Below are 25,866 nucleotides of genomic sequence, written 5' to 3'. Positions count from 1 at the left end.
GCGATGTGAAATGTTGCCATTAAGATTTTATAGAAGAATCACGGGGGACCGAAAAGGGGGGCGATGTTTAAATCTCTTGTTTTCTCCGTCTCACATGGTTGGCTTGCTAGTTGGGGTTTCCCCCGCAGTCTGTCTGGAAGCAACACGATGAGGTCATCGTTTAGGGGTTTAAACCCAACGCGGCTTAATCTGAGAGATAAGGGCTGGATTTAGATTTAACGCTCAAAAAGGGTCATGTAGCTTTAACCGCTAGACGCAGGGCTCAGATCTGTGGCCCTCAGCTGGTCGGCAAATACATTTATTAAAGTGTCAGCCAAGTGGTTTTGCTGCAAAACACTTCTCATCTGTTTACAGTGATTTCAGGATCTCCCTCTTGGCACCGGCTGGTAGGAGAAGATGTCCTCACTGGATTGAGGGATTTGAAATGTAGTTTCGCCGCTAACATCATTTTTGATGAAATATACCAGATAAAGATAAAGTAGCTTCAGGAAAATATTAATTTAAAGTTGTAGATTAACTTTATTATTAGTCTTGTTGTTGTTGACTGTTAATTAAAACTAGTATATATGGAAAACTACTTAGATTTGAAATGTTGTAACTATATATTTTTTTTTCGATATTAGATAAAGTGACTGCTATAAAAGCTGTTGTTTACTGAACAACAGAGCATTCACCGTAAAACTATGTGTAACTTTTAACAAGTTAATAATAGGATTTTTAAAGATACATTCATGAAACTAAAATATATAATAGTGTATTTCACTTTAAGCACATTTCTTAAACTTTTACTGTTCAAATGTTTGACTTAGTATTCACTATATTGAGATTAAAGTTGGTTATAAACATATGTTTTGAGGTGATCAACAATTAACCCATGTGTTATCTCAGGGTCAAGGTGACCCGTAGACCCGAAAACAAACGTGTTTGTCGTATCCCTTGTGTTGTCTTGTCTTGACCCAGAGACAACACAAGGGTTAAGATAATAACAATTGATGTCAGGGAACTGCTAAATCTGAAGTGTAAGTGAAAACAAACCAATTACAATAAACAAAACTACTTAAAAACGTTAACTTAAGCATTTGTTCTAAATCAGGGTCTCAAACTCGCAGCCGGTCGGCCATTAGAAACATCAGAGGGTTAGGAACAAGTTCATCACATCAATTATTTCCATTTATACAGTAAAGCTTTGATTATAAAGTTAAAATGGAACAGATAGTTCAAATAAAATTAAACTAAAATGGCCCAAATCCACAGTGAATACCATTAAACAACAAAATGTGAATTCAAATTGTCATAGAAATTCAGGAACAAAGAAGAATTGGCCTCTGGTGTCCGCCTAGGGGCCAGTTGAGTTGGAGCCCCCTGTTCTAAATGATAAACACCATAACAATCTACATCACAACCTCAAATGCAAGTGAAGCATGAACCTATTATTTTTATTTTTATTATTATTTAACTATGTTTACAAAGATGTTTGAATCAGATGTGAAGATGTGTCCACAGTATTTATATGCTGTACATTAGTGATGTGTTATATATAGTATATATATATATATATATATATATATATTTATATATAGTGTGTACATTTCCACACAACATGAAAAACTTTATCGATCATTTAACTACCACAAAATGTGTTTGAAAGATTCAATAAAGTTGTATTTAAAGTTGTGTATGAGAACGACAGACATATTAAACTTAAAAAGTGGTAGATAACTTTTTTTTTTTTACAGATATACTGTTATAAATATCATAACATCAGTCATTATTATAGAAAAAGCACCAAAAACTTAGGTCTAAAAATGACAATAAAAACAATGTATTCGTAAACACCAGCATTGAAAAACCTAACATAATTATGTAAAGTATAAACTCTTCGGAATTAAAGCGTAGAACTAGTGGGAGAGTACTAAATGAAAAGATTAAGTATCAGTTTTACATGTGCCATCCCTGAAGGCTGTGACAAAGTTTAGTGTGATAAAGATAGTGAAGTTATCAAAGTTCTAAATACCCGGCAAAACCACCTTTTTTAAAAATATTTAAATTCTTGACTTATTTTAATTTAATATTCTATAAAAACATTCCCTTCATTATATTGATTATGACTATTATCACATTTTCCTTGACGTTTTCTTTATATTTAAAGCCACTGTTGGTGTAAATGGGTCAGCGCGGAGGAGATAAACCTGTGATGCGTTCACGGACCTCGCGAGGCAGACGGGCTCTACACAGATTACACTCGACGCAGAGCTCGTTAATAGGGTTTGAAGGGATTTAAAAACGCTACTGTCCAGTCAAACGCGACATGCCACGAGGATGACATCATTTTTTTCTTTTTTTTGTTGATCGCAATCCCAATCCTGTTGACCCTCCTCCTCCCCGAGCCTCTGCGTCCTTCACCTGCTGCTGTGTCTCACCGGCCTGAACGCCTCACGGTTTGCGATAGGACATTCTGACTCCCCCTCTCCTCCTCCTCCTCCTCCCTCCTCCTCCTCGACGCTCCTCGCTCCCTCCCTCCTGTTTACTACAAGAGCTCGTATCAGGGTGAGCATCATCGCAGGGAAAAAAAAAAAAACGCAGGGAACAAATCAGAGCAACCATTAATGCTGGAATAATCTGGAAGAAGCGACGTTTTTCAACCTCTGCGGAATTTCGGCAGCGATGGAGCATCATCTGTGAGCATCACGGTAGGACATACGATCGAGCGCTTTTTTTTTTAACACGCATGTTATCTCGTCCCACACGAGTGTTATGTTGAATCTATGATATGTCAGCGATTCGCACCCGCCGGGGGATCCAGGGTACTGGGCTCGATCCACCCACGATGCACCGGCCTCTGCAGCTGATGCCTCCCGTCAGGAAGAAGCCAAACCCCTGCCAGGAATCTTGTCAGCAGATGGATTTTTAAGAACCAGATGCGACAGTGTTTGGCGAATTAAAAAATGAATCCTCTCATCTTAGATCTGTATCCAGTGACAGTGAGTCACCTGACGTATATCGAGTCAACCTTTTGCCCAAAAAAAACAAAAAAACCCTATGGTTTACCCGTTGGCAGTGGTCAGCACCCATTGAATGGTTTACAGAGATTTAAAAAAAAAAAAAAAGGGTTGAAAGGGTCATTGATGTTTAAAGGTCATTGAAAGACGAATGTGGAATGATGCCTTCGAACCAAATGGTCCCTGTAGAAAAAAATGTCGGAACACACGGTATATATCCTCTGTTAGGATGAAGTATTTGCAGCCGGATCGTGTTGATACTCGACTAATACACGTTTCAATTAGGAGTGTCATAAAATATCGATATGCGATGTTTCTTTTCCCGATATTGTATCGATGTTGGAAAGCACGATATTTATATTTTTATTATTTGCAACTAAACGTACAAATATTTATGGCGGCCACTAGATGGCAGCAGTCTTTAGCCCTCCACAGCTAAAGTCTATTGATGACTGAGTACAAGAGGATACAGTCGATCCCAGCAGCCTTTAAAAGCTGATGTTTGGACGTTGTTTTGAAAACAAATGCAAGTAACAACTTCGTCATCAGTGATGGGGTTTTTAAATTCTGCAACGTAATTAAGATAAACCCTTGTTCCTACAAAATCGCGAAATATCGGATTATATCGTATCGTTGCCCCTGTATCATGATATATAGGGTCTCGCCAGATTCCTACAGATGACCCTTAATTTCAATGTTGTTTTAAATAATAAAACGAGTAATATTTTTCATTGACAATGGCTACGTGTTTAGAAACCCTCACACAGAATAAAACAAATTCATTCACGAATATGAAACAGTTAAAGAAATAATTGTTCATAAAAGGATCACTTTGCTGGAGCCAATGTCTTAAGTAAATAAGTTACAACAAAATTTAAAATGATTTATTTGCTCAATTGAGGATATGTTGTGGTAGATCTTATCACCACCCCCAACCAAATTACAATCAATACAATCAATTGAATATATTACTTTCTAGCTTAGCTACTTGATAAGTCAACCCTGAAAAAAACGAGTATTTTCACATTGTAAGAGTTGATCTTTACATAATTTGCAAATCAGAACATAAACTCTGTAAATCTTAATTAAGTGATAAATCCATATAATATATCCATATTACTTAGTCAAGGGCATTTTTTTTCTTACATGATGGTTTGTTCAGTTTCAAAGGATGACCCGACCACAGCTAAACTGACCGCTGTGAAAGAGAAAATAAAATATTGTGGAAAAGTATAACGGATCGACCAGATCAGGTCATGTGACTCCATACGGTCACACCGTGGTTAGGTTGTGATACTCGCCGTCTTTTGTCAGCCAATAAGGAACCTCTAATAATATTGATCGGTAATTTGAGTGTTCAGCAGTGTGTTTACCATCTCTTCACACGATCACCTTCCCAGTGTGTGATTTTGGTTTGATTAAAATCTGGCCTTTTGCAACTATTTGCTTGAGTAAGAGTAAGATAATTCTTGGTTTTATGTGTTACATTTGGAATTAATTGTATTTATTTCGGTAAAACTAGTATCTAAATCAATATTTAAGCTTTATTTCAGCGTCATTTCGTGAGTTAGGGTTCAGTGAAAAAAACAGCATATCATGAGATTTTCATACAACAAAAGCTGAGCCACAGGGCAAAAATGACTTCCTTTTTTAGATCCCTTTCCTCGTTTATGTCAATCATTGACAGCAGGAATTTATTTTATTCTGACCTTTAAGAAGGCTGCTCTGTCTTCCATCAAGGAACTGCTGTTTCTTCTCAGAGTTAATGTTGGTCTTAACCTTCCTTTTAAGGTTTTAAAGCTCCATCAGAAAATAATATTAGAACAAGAATAAGCTGCCATTGATACAGAATGGACACCGAGTTAGTGTCACTGCCTTTAAATACAAACTAGTGTCACCAATATAGTGTAGTACAATAATGAAGTTGTAATTTTAATAAAAAAAAGTTTAGTCTAAACATATGAAATGATAGGATTGTCAGGTTTAAAAAATGGATGAGCATCTAAACATTTATTTCACTTCATTTTCAAACTCCTCACTAATTCTTTGTAAACAGGAAAAATATGTAGATTGGAAAAATATATAAAACTAGATACTAGTTCTCAGTATGTTTCATTAAAAGTCACTTTAACATTAGAGTCCGTCATCTCGTAATAGAAGACAAGGATTGAGAACCGTAAGAAATTGTGAAGTAAATGTCAATAATAACTGGTGATCATCCATTTAAGAAAGCGTGGTCATCATGATCGATAGCATCATCTCAGCCACTGCAGACTCAAGATGACCTTTAAAACAGACCAGACGTATAAATATGATTAACAGAAACTCAAAGGCGATCTGACATTTTGAAAGCAGTTATCCTCAGCTTGTGTTCCCAAAAAAAAAAGGAAAGCGTTTTGTCATGCTGCGGTGCCACGGTTGTGTGTTAGTTTTGATTTAAATCCTTGTTAAAACAGGTAAAAAAAACAACAACAACTGGCACCTCCCAGTGCTGCTTGTCAAGAGCAGCAGATGAAACGGGGATCACTTCAAAAAGACCGAGACACGAAGTAATGCATTTTCATTCTCAGCCGAGCGTGCACGTAAGCTGCCGTCCTCTGAGAAATGTCATGTAGAAGAACTCCCTCATTATTTTACAGGCATCACTTCATCTCATCCATTTTTTAAAAAAGAGGGCTTTGTGGAGCGATTGGATATAAATAACTGTTTATAGCCTCAATAAAGTTTGCAAGAGTAAGACAGTATTTCTCTTTATATTACTCTGCTGAGGCGACAACAAGAGGACATTGACATTTCCACATATTCAGGTTTATTTTCATTCATCCAGATTTACGTGCGGGTATTCAACGCAAAAGGAAAGATACTGTAATACACCAGATCATTTGAATGGACATTTTTAATAAGTGTTGTCGCACACACATTTATCGGCATTAGTAAAAATGTCAAGGCAGCGTCGGTGTTGAGGCGCGACTTCTGTCGCCCGGTGAGTCATATTTTAGACGACAAGAACGCAGCGGTGCAGTAATGGAGGCAGATTTCTAAGACTTATTCTCTCATACATGCTTTTTATTTGTATTAAATGTGTCAGAAGTGTTTGTTTTGAGTAGAGCCACGAATGCTTCCACGCTAGTCAAATGAATAGCATGAAAATATAGAACCATCTCTGACACATTTATATTCATTTCTATGGCTGTTTGTTTTTAGCTTCCATTTATTGTATTATTTAAAACCAAACATCCTGTAGTTACTGTATATTAAAAGGTTAAATAAAATCAGATTTGAAAATGATGTACACAAGGATAATATAATCTTTATGATTTATGTTTTTTAAGATTGTATTAAAATGGACTAAATGTTTTAAAATGGTTTGCTAGTGATTGGCATGTGGCCAATCTGCTGCTAGCCATTAAGCTAATCAAGGTTTAACCTATGGCCAGTTAAATTGTATATACGAGTTATGTTACTAATATATATTTTTAAACACCTACTTATTGTTTTTTTAAATTATTTTTAACTTTTCTAAAATGGAAAAAAATGCAATTTGTACTGAATTTGTTTTTTTATATACCTTTCTTACATTCTTCTGAACATTGTTTACAGTTGTGTAAATATATACTATAGAACAGACATGGGAAAAGTGTATTACTGTTATGACTGTATTAATGTGGCCTTATGTGGGCAGATTATAGCATGATGAGATTGTGTCCGACAGCTTAAAATTAAATTCTGTAATTATCATTGTATTAACTCTAAATATGAATTTCTTTATTTTTTCTGACTTATTTTTCTTGTTTGTTTTACCTTTTTTCTAAACTTAGTGTATATTGAGATGATATTTAGTGAAAACAATTATTTAACAACATTTTTAATAGATTGTTTACAAGTACTATTGGCATTGACATACAATTGGCTATTATTTTGCTGTATTTTTAAAATCTTTTTCCCCTTTTTAACTTGTTTTCATTTTTGCGTTTGGCTTTACAGCCCCCTCACAACAGTCACAATGATTTGTCAACCCCTGCTATATTAAAAAAAATGATATAATTCTCTGGACCATAACATAAAGACAGTTGTATGTAAGCAGTATCAGCTGGCAGTCATTCTGTTGTTTGGCCTTGTACCCTGATAATTGTCTTTCATATAATGAAATGAACAGTAAACGGAAGCACAAATTCTATATCTACATAAATATATTCCTCAATAAATGTTTTTGTAAGGTTTAAGGTTTCATAAAGCTGTTAAATAATAAATCAAGAAAAGTTATGAAGTATAACAGCAGAAAAGAATGTGACTAATGTTCTTATGTAAGGATTAGTAGTTCTGAGCTCGATCTATTTGTGTCTAATCGCTCAGAAATGTTTGAAGACGTAAACGTCCATAATTCACTTTTCTTCCAATTTTCAAGTTAAGCGGAAAAAATTGTGTTTCCTAATCAGGACCGAGTCACCATGGATACCATTTCTATTTTTAATAGACCTAAATCATCATCCAGAGGTGACGCTCTCCTACAAACTCAATCATTATTCTGTCACACTGTCTGCAGCTCCCTGAGGTGGAATTAACAGATTTATAACGTTTTCCTCTTTTCTTGTCTCCTTCCGTCCGATGAAGACTTCCACTCCTCGTCCTTCTCTGGTGACCTCTGTCCGTCATGGCGCTGATTCACGAGACCCGCGCCCCGTCACCCTCTCTGTCCGGCTTCAACAGCCCCCTGTCCGACCCGCCGTCCTTCCGCCGACTGGATGCCGAGACCCCGTGCACCCCGGAGATGGACCTGACCCCGACGCAGTGTGTCCTCCGGAACGTCCTCTCCATAGACACCGGCGGGGCGGTCGAGCGCGGAGGTGGAGGAGGAGATGAAGGCCAGACCGCCGGACTGCAACACCAGACACCCAGCGAAGAACAACAAGAGCACTTTGCCAACAGTGTCCTCAAGCTCCACGAGCACGACGGCAGCTGTGGAAGGACCGAGGGGGAGGGGCAGGAGCAGGACAACCGTGCGGTCAGAGGTCAAGTGGACGATGCCCGGTTACAGTGCCAATCTACTGGAGGGGGAGGAGGGTTTCTGGAGGGGCTGTTTGGATGTTTGCGGCCCGTCTGGACTATGATTGGGAAAGCATACTCTACGGAGCACAAGCATGGGCTGGATGGTAAGTTTCACACGCAAGAACTAACTTCTGTGGTCTGATGAAGCCTCATGAAGGAGTGTCATTATGATCAGGGTCCACTAGATGGCGGTCTCTGTTCTTTTGAACAACTGTTCTAATAAAATATCACATCATTTTTAAACTGAGGGCGCCACCTACTGATCTCTTAACAACATGACACTGCTTCATGAAGCTTCATCAGCACACTACTAGTAAAAATAGTTATTCGGGAACACGTAAAAAAGCAATTTTAAAAGCAATAACCCATAAACATTAAAAAAAAAAACATCAGAATATTTGTTACTTGTCAAGCATCATAGGGCAATAAAGCTGAGAAGTTGAAGTTGTGTATTTAAATAAAAGAAAATATATTTTATTCTTTTTATTCTATTGTTCATTTACCTTAAACTTGTACTTAGAGCACAAGAGAGCTGGCTAAAAACTTGCTTTTCTATTAGTGAAGCTACTATATATTTTTTTCTTGTAATTATTTCACAACATTCTTCCACAGAATTTGAGGAATCTTAACACCCATTGTATTTCCCGCTTTTGTGTGTATTATACGTTTTTAAAATGTAATTATTATTGTATTTTTAATGGGGTTTTTTATATGCTTGCATCAACCTCTTTAGCTAATTAAAATGTTGGAATTTTGAAACTTTAAGGCTAAAAAAAAATAATTGAGCTATAACTTCAAAATCCTGTTGTAGTAAAAAGTTGACAATGATGTAGAATGTGACATATCAACTATTAACATTCTGTAGTTTTTTCAGTACAAACCAAGGAAATGAAAATAATTACATTTTTAGAATTTGTCAAACCTACTTTTTGTTGTATTTACTTTACCACTTTGTGGAAATACTTATAAGTGCTACATATTTTTTACAAAATGTCAAATGTATTTGGCATTTTAATAAACAAAAACATTATCTTTTCCAGAGAAACATCAAAGGTAAAAGAGAACACTTTGAAATGTTAACAAATACGTCTTATCTCGGAGTTTAATTACATAAACAATGGGTAGAAAAGCGACTTCGTCAGAGGCCACATTGTAAACAAACACCTTCTTTGACGTGAAAGAGATCCAGAGAGAGAGAGAGAGCGAGAGAGACAATCAAAGCAGCAAAGGGCTTATTCTCCCCTGATATTTCTCCTCCCCACCTCCACCATCTCCATCCCTGCTCGTGCCCAACCCCACCTTCCTAATGAAACCAGCTCCCTGTGACGCTGTGTTGTTTATGTCTGCAGCCACTACAATAGCGCACCGTTCCCGCGGGACTCCTCCTGCCAAATCTGCTCCATGAATTATGCATGTCCATACTCTGACCCGGTGCCTCTCATCTCTATTAACGCAAACCTGCCAAGCACACGGATGCACATAAATATATCCCGAAAGAAAGAAAGAAAGAAACCCACTTAATTCTCTGCCCTGATAAGGATGAGATTGCCAGGAAAAATAAATGCAGGACATGATAACTCAACGTGAGGACAGATTCATATCACGCCTTGTCTTTATCGCCTTTAGATAATTCACTGCCCTTTTAAATTTAACCACCTCCACCCCCTCCGCTGGTCATTGTCGCCTTTTTCTAGTTATCACTGGCAGCCCATCTGCACCCTGCAGGGCGACGAACGGATATTAAAAAAAAAGCTCAATAAATTGAAATATTGCGGCGGCTGTTTGATGTGAGAGAAATCGTTGTTTTTTTGGCTGCAGTATATGAAACAAAGTCGAGGGGGGGGGAAGTGATATGAGATGAATCCAACATGGTGCTCATTAAGGCTCAGGCCATCACATTAAACATTCACATAATTAATATGATAAATGTGTATGAATTCTATGTGTAGCAGGCTGTAGATTTTCTTGTGTATTAATAGTCGGGCCACATGGATCCCGAGGGAATTCCCATCCCCTTTTTTTTCTTTTTACACAGTCAGACACACACGCAAGGGTTCCGTCTCCACCTCCGGGCTCCTAAATCCCTTCCTCTGACTCTCCCCCTGAGTGTCGAGGCCCCTGTTTCTGCATCAGACCCACAAAAGGCACTAAGCAGGATTTAGGAGGCTGAGGGAGAATTACTCGCCCGAGATTAGAGCCCCGTGTCTGTCGACCTGCACGTTCATACGTCTGAGGTTCATCTCCGGAAGATTTCATCTGTTGACGAGGCGAGGCAGTGCGGACATCCTGGGTTTTGGATTACCGCTTTATTGCGTTATAGTCGGGCCCCTGTCGAGTTCAAATGATGACCTTGCTGTTGGAACGAGGCACTAAAAGTTGAGTGCTCGTCCGAAAAAAGCTACCTCATGTCTCGTAATTCACAGAATTTATAAAGAAATTCTCTTTTCCGTACGTGCAGGAGTTAATATTCTTGCTGCCCGCGAGAGAAACCGAGGTAGAAACACAGATGCTAGTGAATAAAACGCAACATCTTGTCTGGGGTGTCATTATGATAATATGGACGTGGCATGTCTGCTATTAATGGACTGTAAAGAATTGCTCTCATCACTCATTGATGCTCTTCCCATAATGTAATGCGACATGGCTTCTGGGTCATAACATTTTCTTTGTTGGTCTATTCTTTATAAAATCTGGACTAGAGGTGTGTATTGGCAAGAAACTGACTTGACTATGGTGTTGCAGAATTTACAGACGGTCTTTTGATGAAGTCGTAACTGCTTTCATTTGTTTTGAAACCAATCTATGTCCAAACATCAGCTTTAAAAGCTGCTGGAGTGGACTGTATCCTCTCGTTCTCAGCCATCGCCGGGATTTAATTGTTCCTTTAGCTGTGAAGAACACAATGACCGCCATCTTGTGGTCAAAAGTTTAATTGGAACACAAAAATTAACACCATGAATATTTGCATGTTAATTGTAAATAAACATTAAAACTTCTAATTATTTTATACACAACTATTTGAAATAATAACCATTAAAAGAACTATGATAGAAATAAAATATGATTAAAAGCAAAAAAAAGAAACACTGCTGTTGAACACAATACATATACAGTACCTAGTTTTGATAATGACTAATACTCACACAGAGAGTGCATACCTTCTACTCGGAGCTAATTTTTACAGAACTATATATAGTGACTGTAATAATAAATTCACACAGTCTTGATACACCCTCAACTCTTATACATTTAACAGTGTTGGATACTTCTTAATGTAGTTGCCTGGTTGAGCAGCAGCAGTAAGAAGCCATACATGTGAATTATGAAACCTTGAAATCTTTCCTAGATCCAGGTGGAACTACACAAGTCCTTTAAGAGTTAGAAGTAAACCAGTAGACCAGGTGCAGCTGTAGATCCCAGAAACAAGTGAAGTCTGTACAGAGTAACACAAAACAGGAAGTGACCTAACAAATTAAAAGCCATCATTAACTAAAGCACTAAAGCCTCTCTGAATTGATCTTAATTTGTCTCGATTTTATTCTGCTTCTTCTTGGCACTTTCGTTTCAGATGATACAAAAAGAACCCCAACAATTTTAAGGTTAATTGTTGTCACTACTACAACATAAAATCTGTGATGTTTTTAAAAGTTGATGAATATTTTTATATTTTAATTTTAAGGTCTATACCAGGAACTTCTTTGACAAAAAAATCTTGGTAAAAATAGAATGTCTGTTTTTTCTCCTCCATGTTTAAACATTATTTCCAATCTTTCATTGAATTCACTTATTTTGCACCAACTTTCAAAAATGTTTTTGTATTTGTAATGTTGTTTCAAATGTTTCTGCTCTTCCTCACCCCTCCAGAAGCCTGGGAAGTCCCGTTCGAGGAGATTTCTGACCTGCAGTGGGTCGGCAGCGGCGCTCAGGGCGCCGTCTTCCTTGGGAAACTTCACGGACAGGAAGTGGCGGTAAAGAAAGTGCGAAACATCAAGGAGACGGACATCAAGCACCTGCGTAAACTCAAACACCCAAATATCATCACCTTCAAGTCAGTACCAAAATACGATTTTTTTTTCCCTTCAGAATTAATTTTTAAAATCTTGGTATTTTTCACCTTCGCAGAGGTATTTGCACTCAGGCTCCGTGCTACTGCATCCTCATGGAGTACTGCGCTCAGGGTCAGCTGTACGAGGTTCTGAGAGCGGGGAGGAAGATCACACCGTCCTTGCTCATGGACTGGGCCATGGGTGTAGCAGGCGGCATGAATTATCTTCACCTCCACAAGATCATTCACAGAGACCTCAAGTCACCAAAGTGAGTGCATCAGAGATGAAAATATGAACTTTTAATGTGACTTTTGACGGTTTTTACTGTTTCACTTGAGAGTTAACTTCACACCAACCTCAGATTTGACAGATGATGGATGGACTTGCTGTTTTAAACAAGGTTTATATTGATACAGTATATGTATCAAATGGATGGATGGACGGATGGATGGATGGATGGATGGATGGATGGATGGATGGATGGATGGATGGATGGATGGATGGATGGATGGATGGACGGACGGATGGACGGATGGATGGATGGATAAAATGGATGGATGGATAAATGGATGGATAAAATGGATGGATAAATGGATGGATGGATGGATGGATGGATGGATGGATGGATGGATGGATGGATGGATGGATGGATGGATGGATGGATGGATGGATGGATGGATGGATGGATGGATGGAGGGGGAGGGATGGATGGATGATGGATGGACTCTTCTTGACTAACCCTATGGTTACTGTAAAATACTATTTAATCAATTTTATGAAACACATTTAATTTATCCAAACATGATTATTTTTTATGATTCAATAAAATACAATGCTCTTCTACACTGGAGGGCTGGTCTGGTGACACATCATCACCTACGTGTTGGCCCTTCAAGAATGAGATTGAATCCTGGCTGAGGTTAAAAAAAATAACATATTCATCTCCATTATCATGTCATTCCAGCATCTTGATCACCTACGACGACGCGGTGAAGATCTCCGACTTCGGCACCTCCAAGGAGCTGAGCGACAAGAGCACCAAGATGTCATTCGCGGGTACGGTGGCCTGGATGGCCCCGGAGGTCATTCGCAACGAGCCCGTCTCAGAAAAAGTGGATATTTGGTACGTACTGTCATTATTTTATGATCAGTCTTATCTAGTGCTGAGAGCGGGGTCTGGTTTCAGGCAAAAATCCATCCAGTATTATGTGCAATATCTCATTACTGGAAATTCTATAGGGCCCCTGCCATAAGTGATGAGCTGCCGTGTGCGAGGGTCCCCGCCTCTTCATAACCCCCCTTCATTCCTCTCCTCCTTCAGCCTGCTTTTTTACATCACTCTTGCTCTCTGTCCTGAAAGGAAGACTGGCTAATTTAATAATTGATTGGCCAGATGCTGCAGTGCTCAGGAGAGGCTGGAATAACCTTCCAGGCCTGTGGGTGGATTGGCCCGGGGCCAGCAGTGCATTAGCCCAGAAGTGGAAATAGGATTAAAAAGCTTTTGATGCCGAAGGAAACCGAATACTGTGCAGTTTTGTTTAAATGTATGTAAATCACTCTGTTGTTGTACTATGTGAGAGATTAGGAGCAGCGCGGCCCTGAGAACACTGTGGCTTCTTACGTAAAGTCCTGCAAGAGTTGAATCACCAAGAAAAAAAGCATTAACCCAATATTAACAATATTAACTTTATTGTCTTATCATTATTTTTACATTTAATTCTGATTTTTTTTAAATACATTTTATACATCTATACATGTATTGTCGTTGTCTTATGAAAAATCAGAGAGAAAACATGTTTATGACAGAATAATAAACATAATTATAATAATAATATAATAATAAAACAATAAACAAAATTAGGCCTATATTAACTCGCTCACTCTCACATACCTGCACTGAAAATCCACTTTGACATTCACAGTGACAGAAACACAACCCCCCAAAAAAACAAAACAAAAAAGTTAAATACAATTTTAATTCTTATTCTGTCTTCCAATTGTTTGTTTCTCTCGCCAATCATTATAACTGGTGTCCAAAGATATTAGAACTTCTTCTCCTTGCCCTTCTATATATATATATAAATAGAGAGAGAGAGAGAGAGAGAGAGAGAGAGAGAGAGAGAGAGAGAGAGAGAGAGAGATGTATATCTCTGTATATATACAGTATATATATAGAGAGAGAGAGATATCTACATATAGATATATAGCTATAGATAAATAGATATAGATATATAGATATATATATATAGATATCAATATCAATATAGATATAGATATAGATATAGATATACATTGTATACGTTTTTTTTTCTATTTCTGTATTATTTTTATTTTTAAAGAATAAAACATACATTTATATAAGAAAGGAAATGTATTTTTAAGAATGTTGTTTAAAGAAAAAAAAAATCATGGCCACAAAACGCTACAAACTATAGTTGAACTACAACTCCCTTTTTATTAAAAAATATTCCATAAAGTAAAGTATATTTGAATGGATTGTCAAATCATTTTAGATTCCATGAAAAGAAAAAAAGAGAAAATATTAAATCAGTCGGCTTAAAAACAATATAAATATATAATAATATATGGCAATGTAAAAAATAAATTATTAGGATTTAAAAAAAAAGTATTTCTCTAGACGCACAGTTATATATATATATATATATATATATATATATATATATATATATGTATATATATTTGTCAAGAATAAGCACAAATTTAAATACTGTATGTTAGAAATTAATCTTCGGTTGAGAAATATTACTAAAATAATCTCAGATATTTTATCTCAGTGTTCTCCAAAATACTAACATGTATTCTCCACCTAATGCCATTCTTATAAAAACATCTTGTGAGAGGCTTGTAGGAGACAAGAAAAAGCACATGTCAAGCCGAGATCACACACCTCACTGGTGCGCGGCGTGATGCTCCTGGCACCTTGGATACACCGTCGCCATGGCAACGCAAAAAGTCACCAACAACAGAGCAGATCATTAACGATCTCACCTCGTCCCGATCTTTCCAAACAAAGCGTGAACACCATCATTTACGAGATATATGACCTGACGCTAGAAATGTTCACAAGATCAGATTACAAAGGGTGACTTCCTCTGTGCAGGTCGTTCGGCGTGGTTCTCTGGGAGATGCTGACGGGCGAGGTTCCCTACAAGGACGTGGACTCCTCCGCCATCATCTGGGGAGTGGGCAACAACAGTCTGCAGCTGCCAGTCCCTGATAGCTGCCCTGACAGCTTCAAACTGCTGCTGCGACAATGTTGGTGAGTCAGAGGGACAACAAAGAGAGAGTGATGGACACACACGGAATATATTAAGAGACACTGGGCGAAAAAGAGTGTTTTTGTCCTTCAATATTGTGTAATTACTGCTACAAAGATTGTATAATTGTGTGCTTTATATAATGAATAAAAGATGTGTGACCTTCATTCTGACCACAAACTGCTCCACACAGGAACTGTAAAACCAGAAATCGACCGTCATTCCGGCAGATTCTCCTCCACCTGGATATTGCGTCTGCAGATATTTTGTCGACTCCACAAGAAACGTACTTCCAGTCCCAGGTGAGCAGCTTTGTTTTTCGGTCCTGATGAGAGTAATTGATAACAAACAGAGCAACACAGACTAAAGACAACACAAGTAAGAACTAACTTTAGATTAAAAATGAAAGGATTCACAATGGTTGAATAAAGGAAAAAATATGTTGCAATTATTATTTTCTGCTTTTTGGAATTTATATATTTTTACCTTTTTTAATATTACTTAATATTTCTCAAATATTTCCAGTTTTACATTAAAAAATGGTCCGGGGTCCAAAGCAAGCCCGCCAAGTCAATTGAAGATGCCCGCAGGATGATTGGCTCAAATCAAAGTGGATCAATGTTGTAATGATAAGTAACATAGGTTACCAATATCAACAATTATGCAGACGTCCAAGAAAAAAAATGTTAAAGTAAAATAAACTTGTTTGGTGAGTGTTTTGATAAAATAGTGACAAAGACACGGAGATAATTAAAATATAAGAGTTTGACTCTGAATCCTCATCACTCTTGTATTAAAGAAACAAACTCAAGATGATTTGCTCAAATGAAAGTATTTTGTATCGTGGCCTATAAAGATGCCAGTTTCTAATATAAGATAAGTAACATAGATTATTGAAGTTAACAACCATCCAGAGGCTTACGATAACAGTAAAAATGATGTTAAAGGGAAGGAATTGAATTGCTGTGTTAGAGGACAAACAGCGATAGTCAAGCCTCCAAAAATATAAACTAATAACGCATTCAGACTTATTGTTAAAGTAAGTAAGTAAGTAGTTTATTTTCAAAGAGCGCTTTTCCAGACCAGGGTCACAAAGCGCTTAAACAATCCAAACAATACTCAATAAAATATACACTAAAAAGGTCAAGATAACACCGAGTACAACACAGGAGTCCTATAAAGCTTAAGTACATTTACATTTTGTTCGGCCCATAAACATAGTATTAGTAAGTAAGTACGTAAGTAATCCTCTTTTTGTGATTGAGGGTAACACCTTAGGGTTTAAGGATTGAAACTATTACAACATAAAGTCGAAGAAGAAGAAGAAGAAAAAGAAGAAGGAGCAACATTGATTGAATTTTATAAATCTCAACTGGAGCATATAGTCTTATTTCCCAGGCCATTAGAAAGACCCTGGATTTTGAAACTGAAACCTATTTACCAGACAGTCCCCCTAGAGACGAGACCTAAGACCAGACTATATGTCTCTTGAATTGCCCAAAACAACTTAGAATTTCTAGTCTTATTAACTAAGACTTATGTCCCATGAGGTGTTAATTTAAAATGAAATACAGAAACCTCCTTCATCACTCTATTAGACCCGGTCTTCCCTGTCAACGGCCTCGACTCTAATCATTCTGCTGACATTTGTTTTTGGGAGGGCTGCGGTGAGCTACTGTCGGGGAGCAGCTGCTGCTGGGGGGGTAACGGGGGTGCGCCTCGGACTCTCGGGAGTCCACTAATAATACACTTCCTTTCACTCGTAACAAATGATTGTTCCCTGGTCATTCTGTCCGTCCAGAAAACCTTTTAAAGGCCCATCATAGGAAAGAAAAGGTTGTCAGCTGCACCTAGAACATGAAGGGACATTATTTAGATATTTGACACACAACAAATCCTTCTCAGGACAAACCTCCTTGATCTGCTCCAGCCCTCCAGGATCCGCAGGGTTCCTCTCCCCCCTCTCGCCTCCTATAATGGATTTTTCTGGTGACGTTAGAAAGAAGTATTCGCTGCTGGAGTGTATTGATTTCTTTAATGGTCAGGGCCAGAGAGCAGAGCGAGCGAGAAGACGAGTGGGACTGCAGATATTGAAGAGTGCACACCAAGTCCATTAGCTTAATAAGAAGAGCATCACTCATGCGCACAAGGACACACGCCGAGGCAGCACCTTCATCCACGCACACTCGTGATGAATGCCGGCTGCTTTCCTTTCGCCATGATGGATTGGAAATTCAGAGCAGAAAATACCCACAATGCTCTTTAGACGTCGATTCCATCATGTATAATCTAGAGTCTTTTTATAGGAATTCTGCTCACACAGAACCCGGATGATTAATAATCCCTGCTCATAAATAACTATCTTTAACCTCCTCTCTGTGAAGATGAACGCTGATTGATCGGGTCAGGATCCGGCTTGACTGTAGATGTGTGTTTTACGTTTGCCCTGCAGGCGGAGTGGAGGGACGAGGTCAGGCACCATTTTGAGAAGATCAAGTCTGAGGGGACATGTCTCCACCGGCTGGACGAGGAGCTCATCAAGCGGCGCAGAGAAGAACTCAGGTTGTACATAATAGAGCATGACTGAATAGAATGAATAGAGCATCTGCTTTAGAGGGGTTTCTGATAATATGTTTCTGTTTTTATTAACATGCCTAAACAAACACACTTTTATTTCTTTAAATTAAAAAATCAAAGTTTATTTACCATTCTTTTTTTATAGATGTGAATGCTTATTATTTATCTGCTAACCATTAGAATAACAACTTGAAAAGACTTAAAAACAAAGAGAATTCAATTGAAATTTAAAATGTCCTCCAGTGAGCAAGAAGTTAAAGTTTATGTAAAATTATAATTTCACTCATTTTCTAGTCACCATCATGTCGACTAAGAGTTTAATTAATTTCAGAGTAATCCCTTTCTTTTTGGAGCTCAGTTGTCTTCATCTTCATCCTAAAAGTCACTTGAAAGCAAGCATATATAACTCCACCCTGTTCGTCTGTAATGTGAATTTTTGCATTGCGGTTTTGCTCTCAATTTTTTTAATCTAAATTTTAAGCTTGTTTGTAACAGAAGCTAAAGGCTACACAGACACAAAACACTCCGGGCAACTCTGAGTGTGGACAGTTAGGATTACAACATCAAACTGAAAACGATTTAAAACAAAAAGTAATTCATTTTAAAAAATATGAAAAGAAAATATGAAAAAAGAATGTGTCAATAATGAAGAAGAAAAAAAAACATTTATTTAAACTATTCAAAAAGACAAATGCAAAATCAAAAATTATAAATGATTAAATTCAATTAAATAAAAAAAAAAGTTATTCTTCAATTAAATTCCAATAAAAAGTCAAAAGTATCAACATTTGAAATACAATACGATTGATAAAAAATATATACTTACATATTGAGACTCTTGAAAAATAAAACTCATAATGGATTCATGTATTTATAAATGTTATTAAGAGTATGAGTCAACACAGAGTACTTCAGGCATTCATTACAGTAACGGTCTGATAACCTCATATAACTATAGTTATTAATTCATTGTTAACCACTGATTCCATTATTTGGGTCTTGGGAATCCATCCCAGCTACTTCGGGTGAGGGGCGGGGGACACCCTGAACAGGTCGCCAGTCTGTCACACCAATTTAGAGTCTTAAAATTAAACTCTGTATGTACGGACTGTGGGAGGAAACCGGGATACCCGGAGTAGACGCTGGCTCATGTACCTACTCTATATATATTTCATATTAGATGGATTATTTTTGGAAATGTTTTATCAGCCCCTAAAGGAAACCGCAACTTTATAAAGTTGTACTTTTACATTTCTAATCAAAGTGCTTCGTAACAGCTTGTGAAATGATCATCAATATTTCACGCTGCACTCGACAAGGCCATCTTGTCCTGAGCTATTTCCAGTAGTTACTGACTTGGCGTGTGTTCCTCACAGACACGCTCTGGACATCCGGGAGCACTACGAGAGGAAGCTGGAAAGAGCCAACAACCTATACATGGAGCTGAACGCCATCATGCTGCAGCTGGAGATCAAAGAGAAAGAGCTTCTCAAGTAGGATTTCATATTTACTTCTCAACACAACACACAGTCCATTTAAATAAATAAACTAAACAACACACAGGTGCCTTTTTCTTTCTGCCGTCGCTGGTAAATAAATGATTCTTGTGTTCAGGAGGGAGCAGTCGCTGGACAAGAAGTACCCGGGCTGCTTCAAGCATCACAGCTCCAGACAATCGGCGTCTTCCAACTCCATGGAGAAGCTCATGAAGAAACGTAACGTACCTCAGAAGCTGCCTTCTCACAGCAAGAGGTGAGTCAGCGACTGACACAGTGAGTCATTGAGAGCCTTCGTGACCACAATTATATACTAGTTACCTGAGTTTATACAGTAGTTGTTTCAAAATACACCATGAGTAAATACACTCGTGCCTTTTATGTTGTATTTATTCTAAACGGCTGACAGTTTTTTATCAACTGAAATAGTCAAAGAGAACTTCCAGGTGTTTTAGAAACCACACTGTCTTACTTCTAACTACTGTAATTATCGGACCATAAGGTGCACTGATTGACCCTGGTGCCAAGCCTCGCAGAGTAATACTACAGAGCCTAGCATAATAATACTATGATACTGAAGAATACTACAATGCAGAGTAAAACCTACAATGCAGAGTAATACTACGGAGCTTTGCAGAATAATACTACGATACTGAAGAATACTACATTGCAGAGTAAAACCTACAATGCAGTGTAATACTACGGAGCCTTTGCGGAATTATACTACTATACTGAAGAATACTACAATGCAGAGTAAAACCTACAATGCAGAGTAATACTACAGAGTCTTGCAGAATAATACTACGATACTGAAGAATACTACAATGCAGAGTAAAACCTACGATGCAGAGTAATACTACAGAGTCTTGCGGAATTAAACTACTATACTAAAGAATACTACAATGCAAAGTAAAACCTACAATGCAGAGTAATAATACAAAGCCTTTGGAATAATACAATGAAGCCTTGCAGAGTAATATTATAAAGCGTCTTGGAGTAATACTACCAGGCAATGCGGGGTAATACTACCAAGCCCAGAGGAGTAATACTACCAAGCCTCACAGTGTAATACTACCTAGCATTACTGAGTAATACAACCAAGCCATGCGAATTAATACTAAAAAGCCTTTCAGATAAATACCAGGAGCCTAAGAAGTAATACCATAAAGCCTCTTGGAATAATACTGCAAAGCCTCGGTCAGTAATACTGCAAAGCCTTTGTTCAAAGACAAGTTTTGAGACATAAACTAAAGTTATCTTAATGGTTGTTATTTTTACCAACAAAACACCAATTAGAATACATTTTAATTTGATCTCTACTTTGATCATTTAGGTCACATGTTCAAAGTTTCTAATCTCCCGTCGTTCTCTTCAGGCCGGACCTATTAAAATCCGAGGTCATCCTTCCCAAGCTGGACTCGTCCATGACTCAGGTCACGATACCCACCAAGGGCTCCACGTCTCCCGGACGCTCCCGGCGAGGGAAGCCTCGGTACAGGAAAGCCGGCAAGGGCAGCAGCGGAGACCTGGCCCAGCTGAAGGCCACGCTCTCGTCCTCGCTCGCGATGATCAACGCTACCTCATCCGTGCCCGGCAAGGGCCAGCACCTGGACCCCAGCGCCGCCCTGAGGGGGCTGCAGCACGACCTGCTGATGAAACAGATGTCCTCCTCCAGCCCCGACCTCATCTCCACCACCCTGGAGGCCGAGGAGAGGAGGAAGAGTCAGGCCAGGCTGGACCGGGCCGGCAGCCAGAGCGCCTCCGCCGGTCTGGAGGATAGCCGGGGGAACGACGGACAAGAGGGGGGGCCCGACCGGGGGGTTGGCGGCGAGGACATGGCGGAGACGCCTCCTCGCAGCGACACGCCCAGCGAAGACGCCGGTTCCATTCCGTTCTCCAGTAGTCCGGATTCGCCCTGCGGCAGGGGAGCGGCGGCAGGGCGGACGTCCGTCCTGGTCGGACCCCGGGCCCCTCACGATGGCGAGGAGAAGGAGGAGGGGACGGTGATCACGAGGTCGCCGAGGAGTCAACGCCTCACTCCTGCTGCCTTGCTCTACAGAGCAGCCGTGACACGAAGTCAGGTACGTTTCTTAGAGACCAGAATCGCTGTTTGATCATGTATCACGATAGAGTGTCTTCATTTTTAAAGGCCACTAGATGTCGCTCTCTGCTTCATAATCTCAGACTCTGGTTTACTAATTCAATGAAACCTGGCTTAATAGTGCCGTCTAGTGGAAGACAGTAACATGAGTATCATCACTACTTTAACGGAACCTCACATCATATATGAATCGCGAGCGCCACGTACTGAGCTCCAAATGTGACTGCACCGTATCATGACAGTGAAGCTTCATGAAGCCTTGATTTAGCGGTGCCATCTAGTGGCCACTGTCGCAACCCTAAAAGCCTGTTTTTAATGTTGCAGGGCATTATGAGTAATGGCAGGTACTGACAAGAATATGGTGAAAGAATATGTATCACAAAACAGGGGGAACGATACGATACATTGTGATACTGTAGGACCAAGGATATATTTGTAGTATTGTCGAGTACTTGACTCTGGTGTTGCAGAATTTACAGACCACTTGACTCTTGACAAAGTCGTAACTGCTTTCATTTGATTTGAAACTAAAATATGTCCAAACATCAGCTTTAAAAGCTGCTGGAGTCGACAGTATCCTCTCATCCTCAGTCACTGCTGATTTTATTTGTCATTTAGCTGCAGGGGATTTTATGATTGCCGCCATCCGGTGGCAATAGGTTAAATTACAACACAAAAATGAAGATGTGAATACTTCCTTGTCAATTGAAGATAAAAAAAATATGTTAATTGAAACTTCATTGAAATATAAACATAAAAGAACTATGATGAAAAGAAAAATATCCGTGCTGTAAAATGTTGTGATATTTCTATTAATACTACACAATATTACTGGACTTGTAGTATCAGTTGCTGAAAAACTGTGAAGGGATGCTTCTTAACATATGGGATATTCACAGAGACGTGGCGTCTCGTCCGAGGAGGAGGAAGGAGAGGTTGACAGTGAGGTGGAACTTCCTCGAAGACGGTGAGTCATTTAAAATGCCCCAAAAAAATGAAAAACAAATATTCGTTGTGAAATCAACGCCTCACTTGCGAACCTTCTCTCCTCGCAGGCGCCCGGTCAGCATGAGCAAGTGTCAGTCACTGTCCACCTTCAGCTCGGAGAACCTGTCGGTGTCGGAGGGCGAGGAGGGCAACACCACCGACCACTCGCACAGCGGCACGCCGGACGTGGTCAGCACCAACACGGACGAGCGTCTGGACGACAAGAGCGACGACCTGCTGTCTCAGGGCTCGGAGATCCCGGCCGACCCCTCCGACCCCGACGGGTTGTCGGAGAAGGAGGCGGGACTCCGACAGTTCAAGACGCAGCTGGCCAACAACGACCACAGTTACGAGGTACGTGCGGGAGGATCGACCTGCCCTGTAGAGGGCGGTATATCCAATATTTATCTTGATTACTAATCTATTTTCTTTCTCACGACCAGGGCATGTACGATGACTCGGACTGTGACAGCGCGGAGTTGGACCACTCAAGCTGTGTCGAGTCCAACCAGCCTCAGGGCAACTGGTAAAAACAAACAAAAAAAAACCTCTCCAGAGTTCAGGACTCAGCATTTGCTGACTGGAAATGTTTGTGAAAACTTGAGCTGACGAAACAAAATAACGATGGTGTCATCACGTTTACATCCGAGATCATTGTTTTAATATCATTTGCACTTCATTTACAAATGCACTAATTTATTTTCTGCTTCCGTTCAGAGCCATTCATTTATTGTGTTGTCCAGATTGTGTTGCCATTTTTTACCTCCATGTCTCCGTGACCGTGTAAATAATACGCCGGGATGTAAAATGAACAGTTTTTTTTTTTAATCGTGAGATTGTATAATGTAAAGGTGCTGATGTTTCTACATAACTCCTCTATTTGAACCTCAACAAGCTCACGGTTGTCGAATGTAAACGGAGCTGCCGGGCCGAACAGAACAATGACGTGGATGGAGAGTTTTTTTGTTTTTTTTAATTTTTAGAAGGATGTTTTTTTCACCGTAGTATTGCAGCTTTCATGATATTCTAATGCAATACTGGTGCGAGGAGAGAGCAGCAGAGTGTAAATAGCATGCTTGTCAAATAAATATCTACCTTAGTTCTGAGCTCAGATCAACATCCTGGAACTTTCTTCAAATTGTTTTTTTTTTTTAGCCCTGATTTTTGTGTGCAATCAACTTAATCTTAAAACATTTGTGTTGGTAAGTTTACGTCAAATTTGTTATTTGGATCCAAGAGCTTTGACTGACAGGTGAAGCTGTTTTTAAAAAGTAAATTTGGTTTCTGATTTTATGGCGGAAGCATTTAGGGTCACTCTACGAAACCAGGGCCATGTTAGACTTTTTTTTAATGTATAACCTAAATAACAAACAAAAAATCTCCCTCAGACATGAATCACGTTCACGTTCAGTTCAAATTATTTTTGTTGTAATGTATTGTAGGTTTGTTATTTAATTTGGTTTTCAGTTGTTGCACTTAATGGTGTCTCATGATGGTAAGTTAATGCAGTGTCATCGATTAGCTAAGCTAGCAAAATAGATAGATAGCATTCTGTTTAAAGAATCCACTCAATTTAAACTTTTGATAAAAGAAAGATTCATCTTGATTTGACATCAGAATGTATTGGTTTTCAAATTGATTTTTTTTATTGGCAGCATAAGAGTTAAATCTTGCAAATATTATAAGGTTAAAATAATGGTATACTTGTTATCGACTAGCTAAGCTAGCAAGTATAGCATGGTGTTAAAAGAAGTAATTCACTTCACATTTTAGATAAAATAAAAATCTAAATTGATAGAAATAAATGGTTTGTTGTTTGCGTTTTCATAAGCACCATAACATTCAAAACGAAATAAATAAATATACAATATGTAACAGAACAGTAAACTTTACCTGCAGCTAGCACAGCTATTCGGTCGCTAAGCTAGCAAATAAAGCATTTAGTTTATCATTTAATTGTATTTTAATTGTATTTGAAAGAAAAAAAGTCGATTTTCTTGATTAAAACAACAAGTATTGGGTGTATATTCACAGCTACAATGTAAGAGATATTGTTTAAAATAAGACTTAAACCGTTTTGATTCGTTTTGACACAAACCAGGGATCAGAAAGTGGAGCAAAGGGCATTGGTTTCGTAGAATGACCCGGAAAAAACAAAAGGGCTCCGTCTAGTGGGCGACAGGTGAAATGTCCAAACATAAGCTACAGAAGGCAGCTCCCGCTCTCAAGTGTATAAAAAAAAAATGTTTCTAACTCGATGAGTTTTTAGCCTTTTAATGTCAAATGGGTGAAACTCTTGCCAAAAGCAAAACTACTGCCTCTGAAGTGTCAACTTGAAGAGGTCCTGGAAGAAACCCTGGATGAACGGTTTTTTTTTGCTTTTGATATCGATGTAACTGTACATGAAATATATTTAAGGAACTGTTTAAAATAAAATGTTCTAAAATGGTCGTCTAATGTTGTCATTTCCTCTCATCCTGCATGTAGTTGATACTTCATCTGACTTTTCTACCTGATCGAAACAAGGTAATAATGACCAATAATCAGGTTCTTAACACTTTAAATGTAAATTTGAAACTTCTCCCCAGTAAAAACCTAAATTGTTCAAATGTTTTTAGACATTAAAAAAAAATTAATATATATATATATACAGTATATATATAAATAATCAACAATAACTAATAAACAGAATATCAACAAAATTAACAAAGTTAAGGCACAGGTAGAGCAAAATATATGTATATATACTGTATATATATATACTGTATATATATACACACATTTATTAAAATGGCTATCTTATTTATAAGAATTGTTCAATGTTAATCGAAATGTTGATCCTTCACTGAAAATAATGGAAGAAAAACTGAATACAATTGTATTAAGCGTGTCAATTATACAATCAACAATAAATTGGTTTCATTACACCCGACTAACCTGATATAAATTACCATGATGAATTAAAAAAAAAAAAAGTTTAATGCCTGCTTCAAAGTGTTATATAGTGGAAAATCAAGATGTTCACCTTCCAAAAACGGCTATGAGGAGGAGGTGTAATTCCCCCCCCCAAAAAATAACATTACGATTCTTAACCGACCAACATTTGTTTGGCAACATCTGACACATCTTTTTGTATGATTAAATAGCTTTAAGATGACATCTCACCCCGATTCTACTAACTATTCGTTACGACTTCAAAAACATTGGATATTTAATCATTTATATTTAAATCATGTGTTTTTCTTTAGCTTTAAGACTAAAAACAGCAACGTGGACAACAAGGAAATATCTATAGCACCCAGTGAATTGTTACCCGGGATATAAAATACACTTTTA

General features: G+C 38.4%; 1 protein-coding gene across 1 annotated transcript; it reads left to right on the top strand.

The window, feature by feature from the left end:
- Positions 1-2,554: 2,554 nt before the first annotated feature.
- On the top strand, positions 2,555-24,978 carry LOC148071187 (mitogen-activated protein kinase kinase kinase 12-like). Its single transcript, XM_087800171.1, has 14 exons — positions 2,555-2,690; positions 7,611-8,149; positions 11,910-12,093; positions 12,168-12,359; positions 13,056-13,214; positions 15,213-15,371; positions 15,563-15,671; positions 17,822-17,931; positions 19,323-19,439; positions 19,561-19,698; positions 20,818-21,523; positions 22,443-22,510; positions 22,599-22,884; positions 22,974-24,978. The coding sequence occupies exons 2-14, from the start codon at positions 7,651-7,653 to the stop codon at positions 23,058-23,060; spliced, it is 2,814 nt and encodes a 937-aa protein (XP_087656297.1). The 5' UTR covers positions 2,555-2,690; positions 7,611-7,650; the 3' UTR covers positions 23,061-24,978.
- The last annotated feature ends 888 nt before the right edge of the window (positions 24,979-25,866 follow it).

The sequence above is a fragment of the Callionymus lyra genome, chromosome 10 (assembly GCF_982586985.1).
Source record: "Callionymus lyra chromosome 10, fCalLyr1.hap1.1, whole genome shotgun sequence".
NCBI classification, from domain to species: Eukaryota; Metazoa; Chordata; class Actinopteri; order Syngnathiformes; family Callionymidae; genus Callionymus; species Callionymus lyra.
The sequence above is the reverse complement of the archived record's forward strand: the minus strand, read 5'-3'. Positions and strand labels throughout refer to the sequence as shown.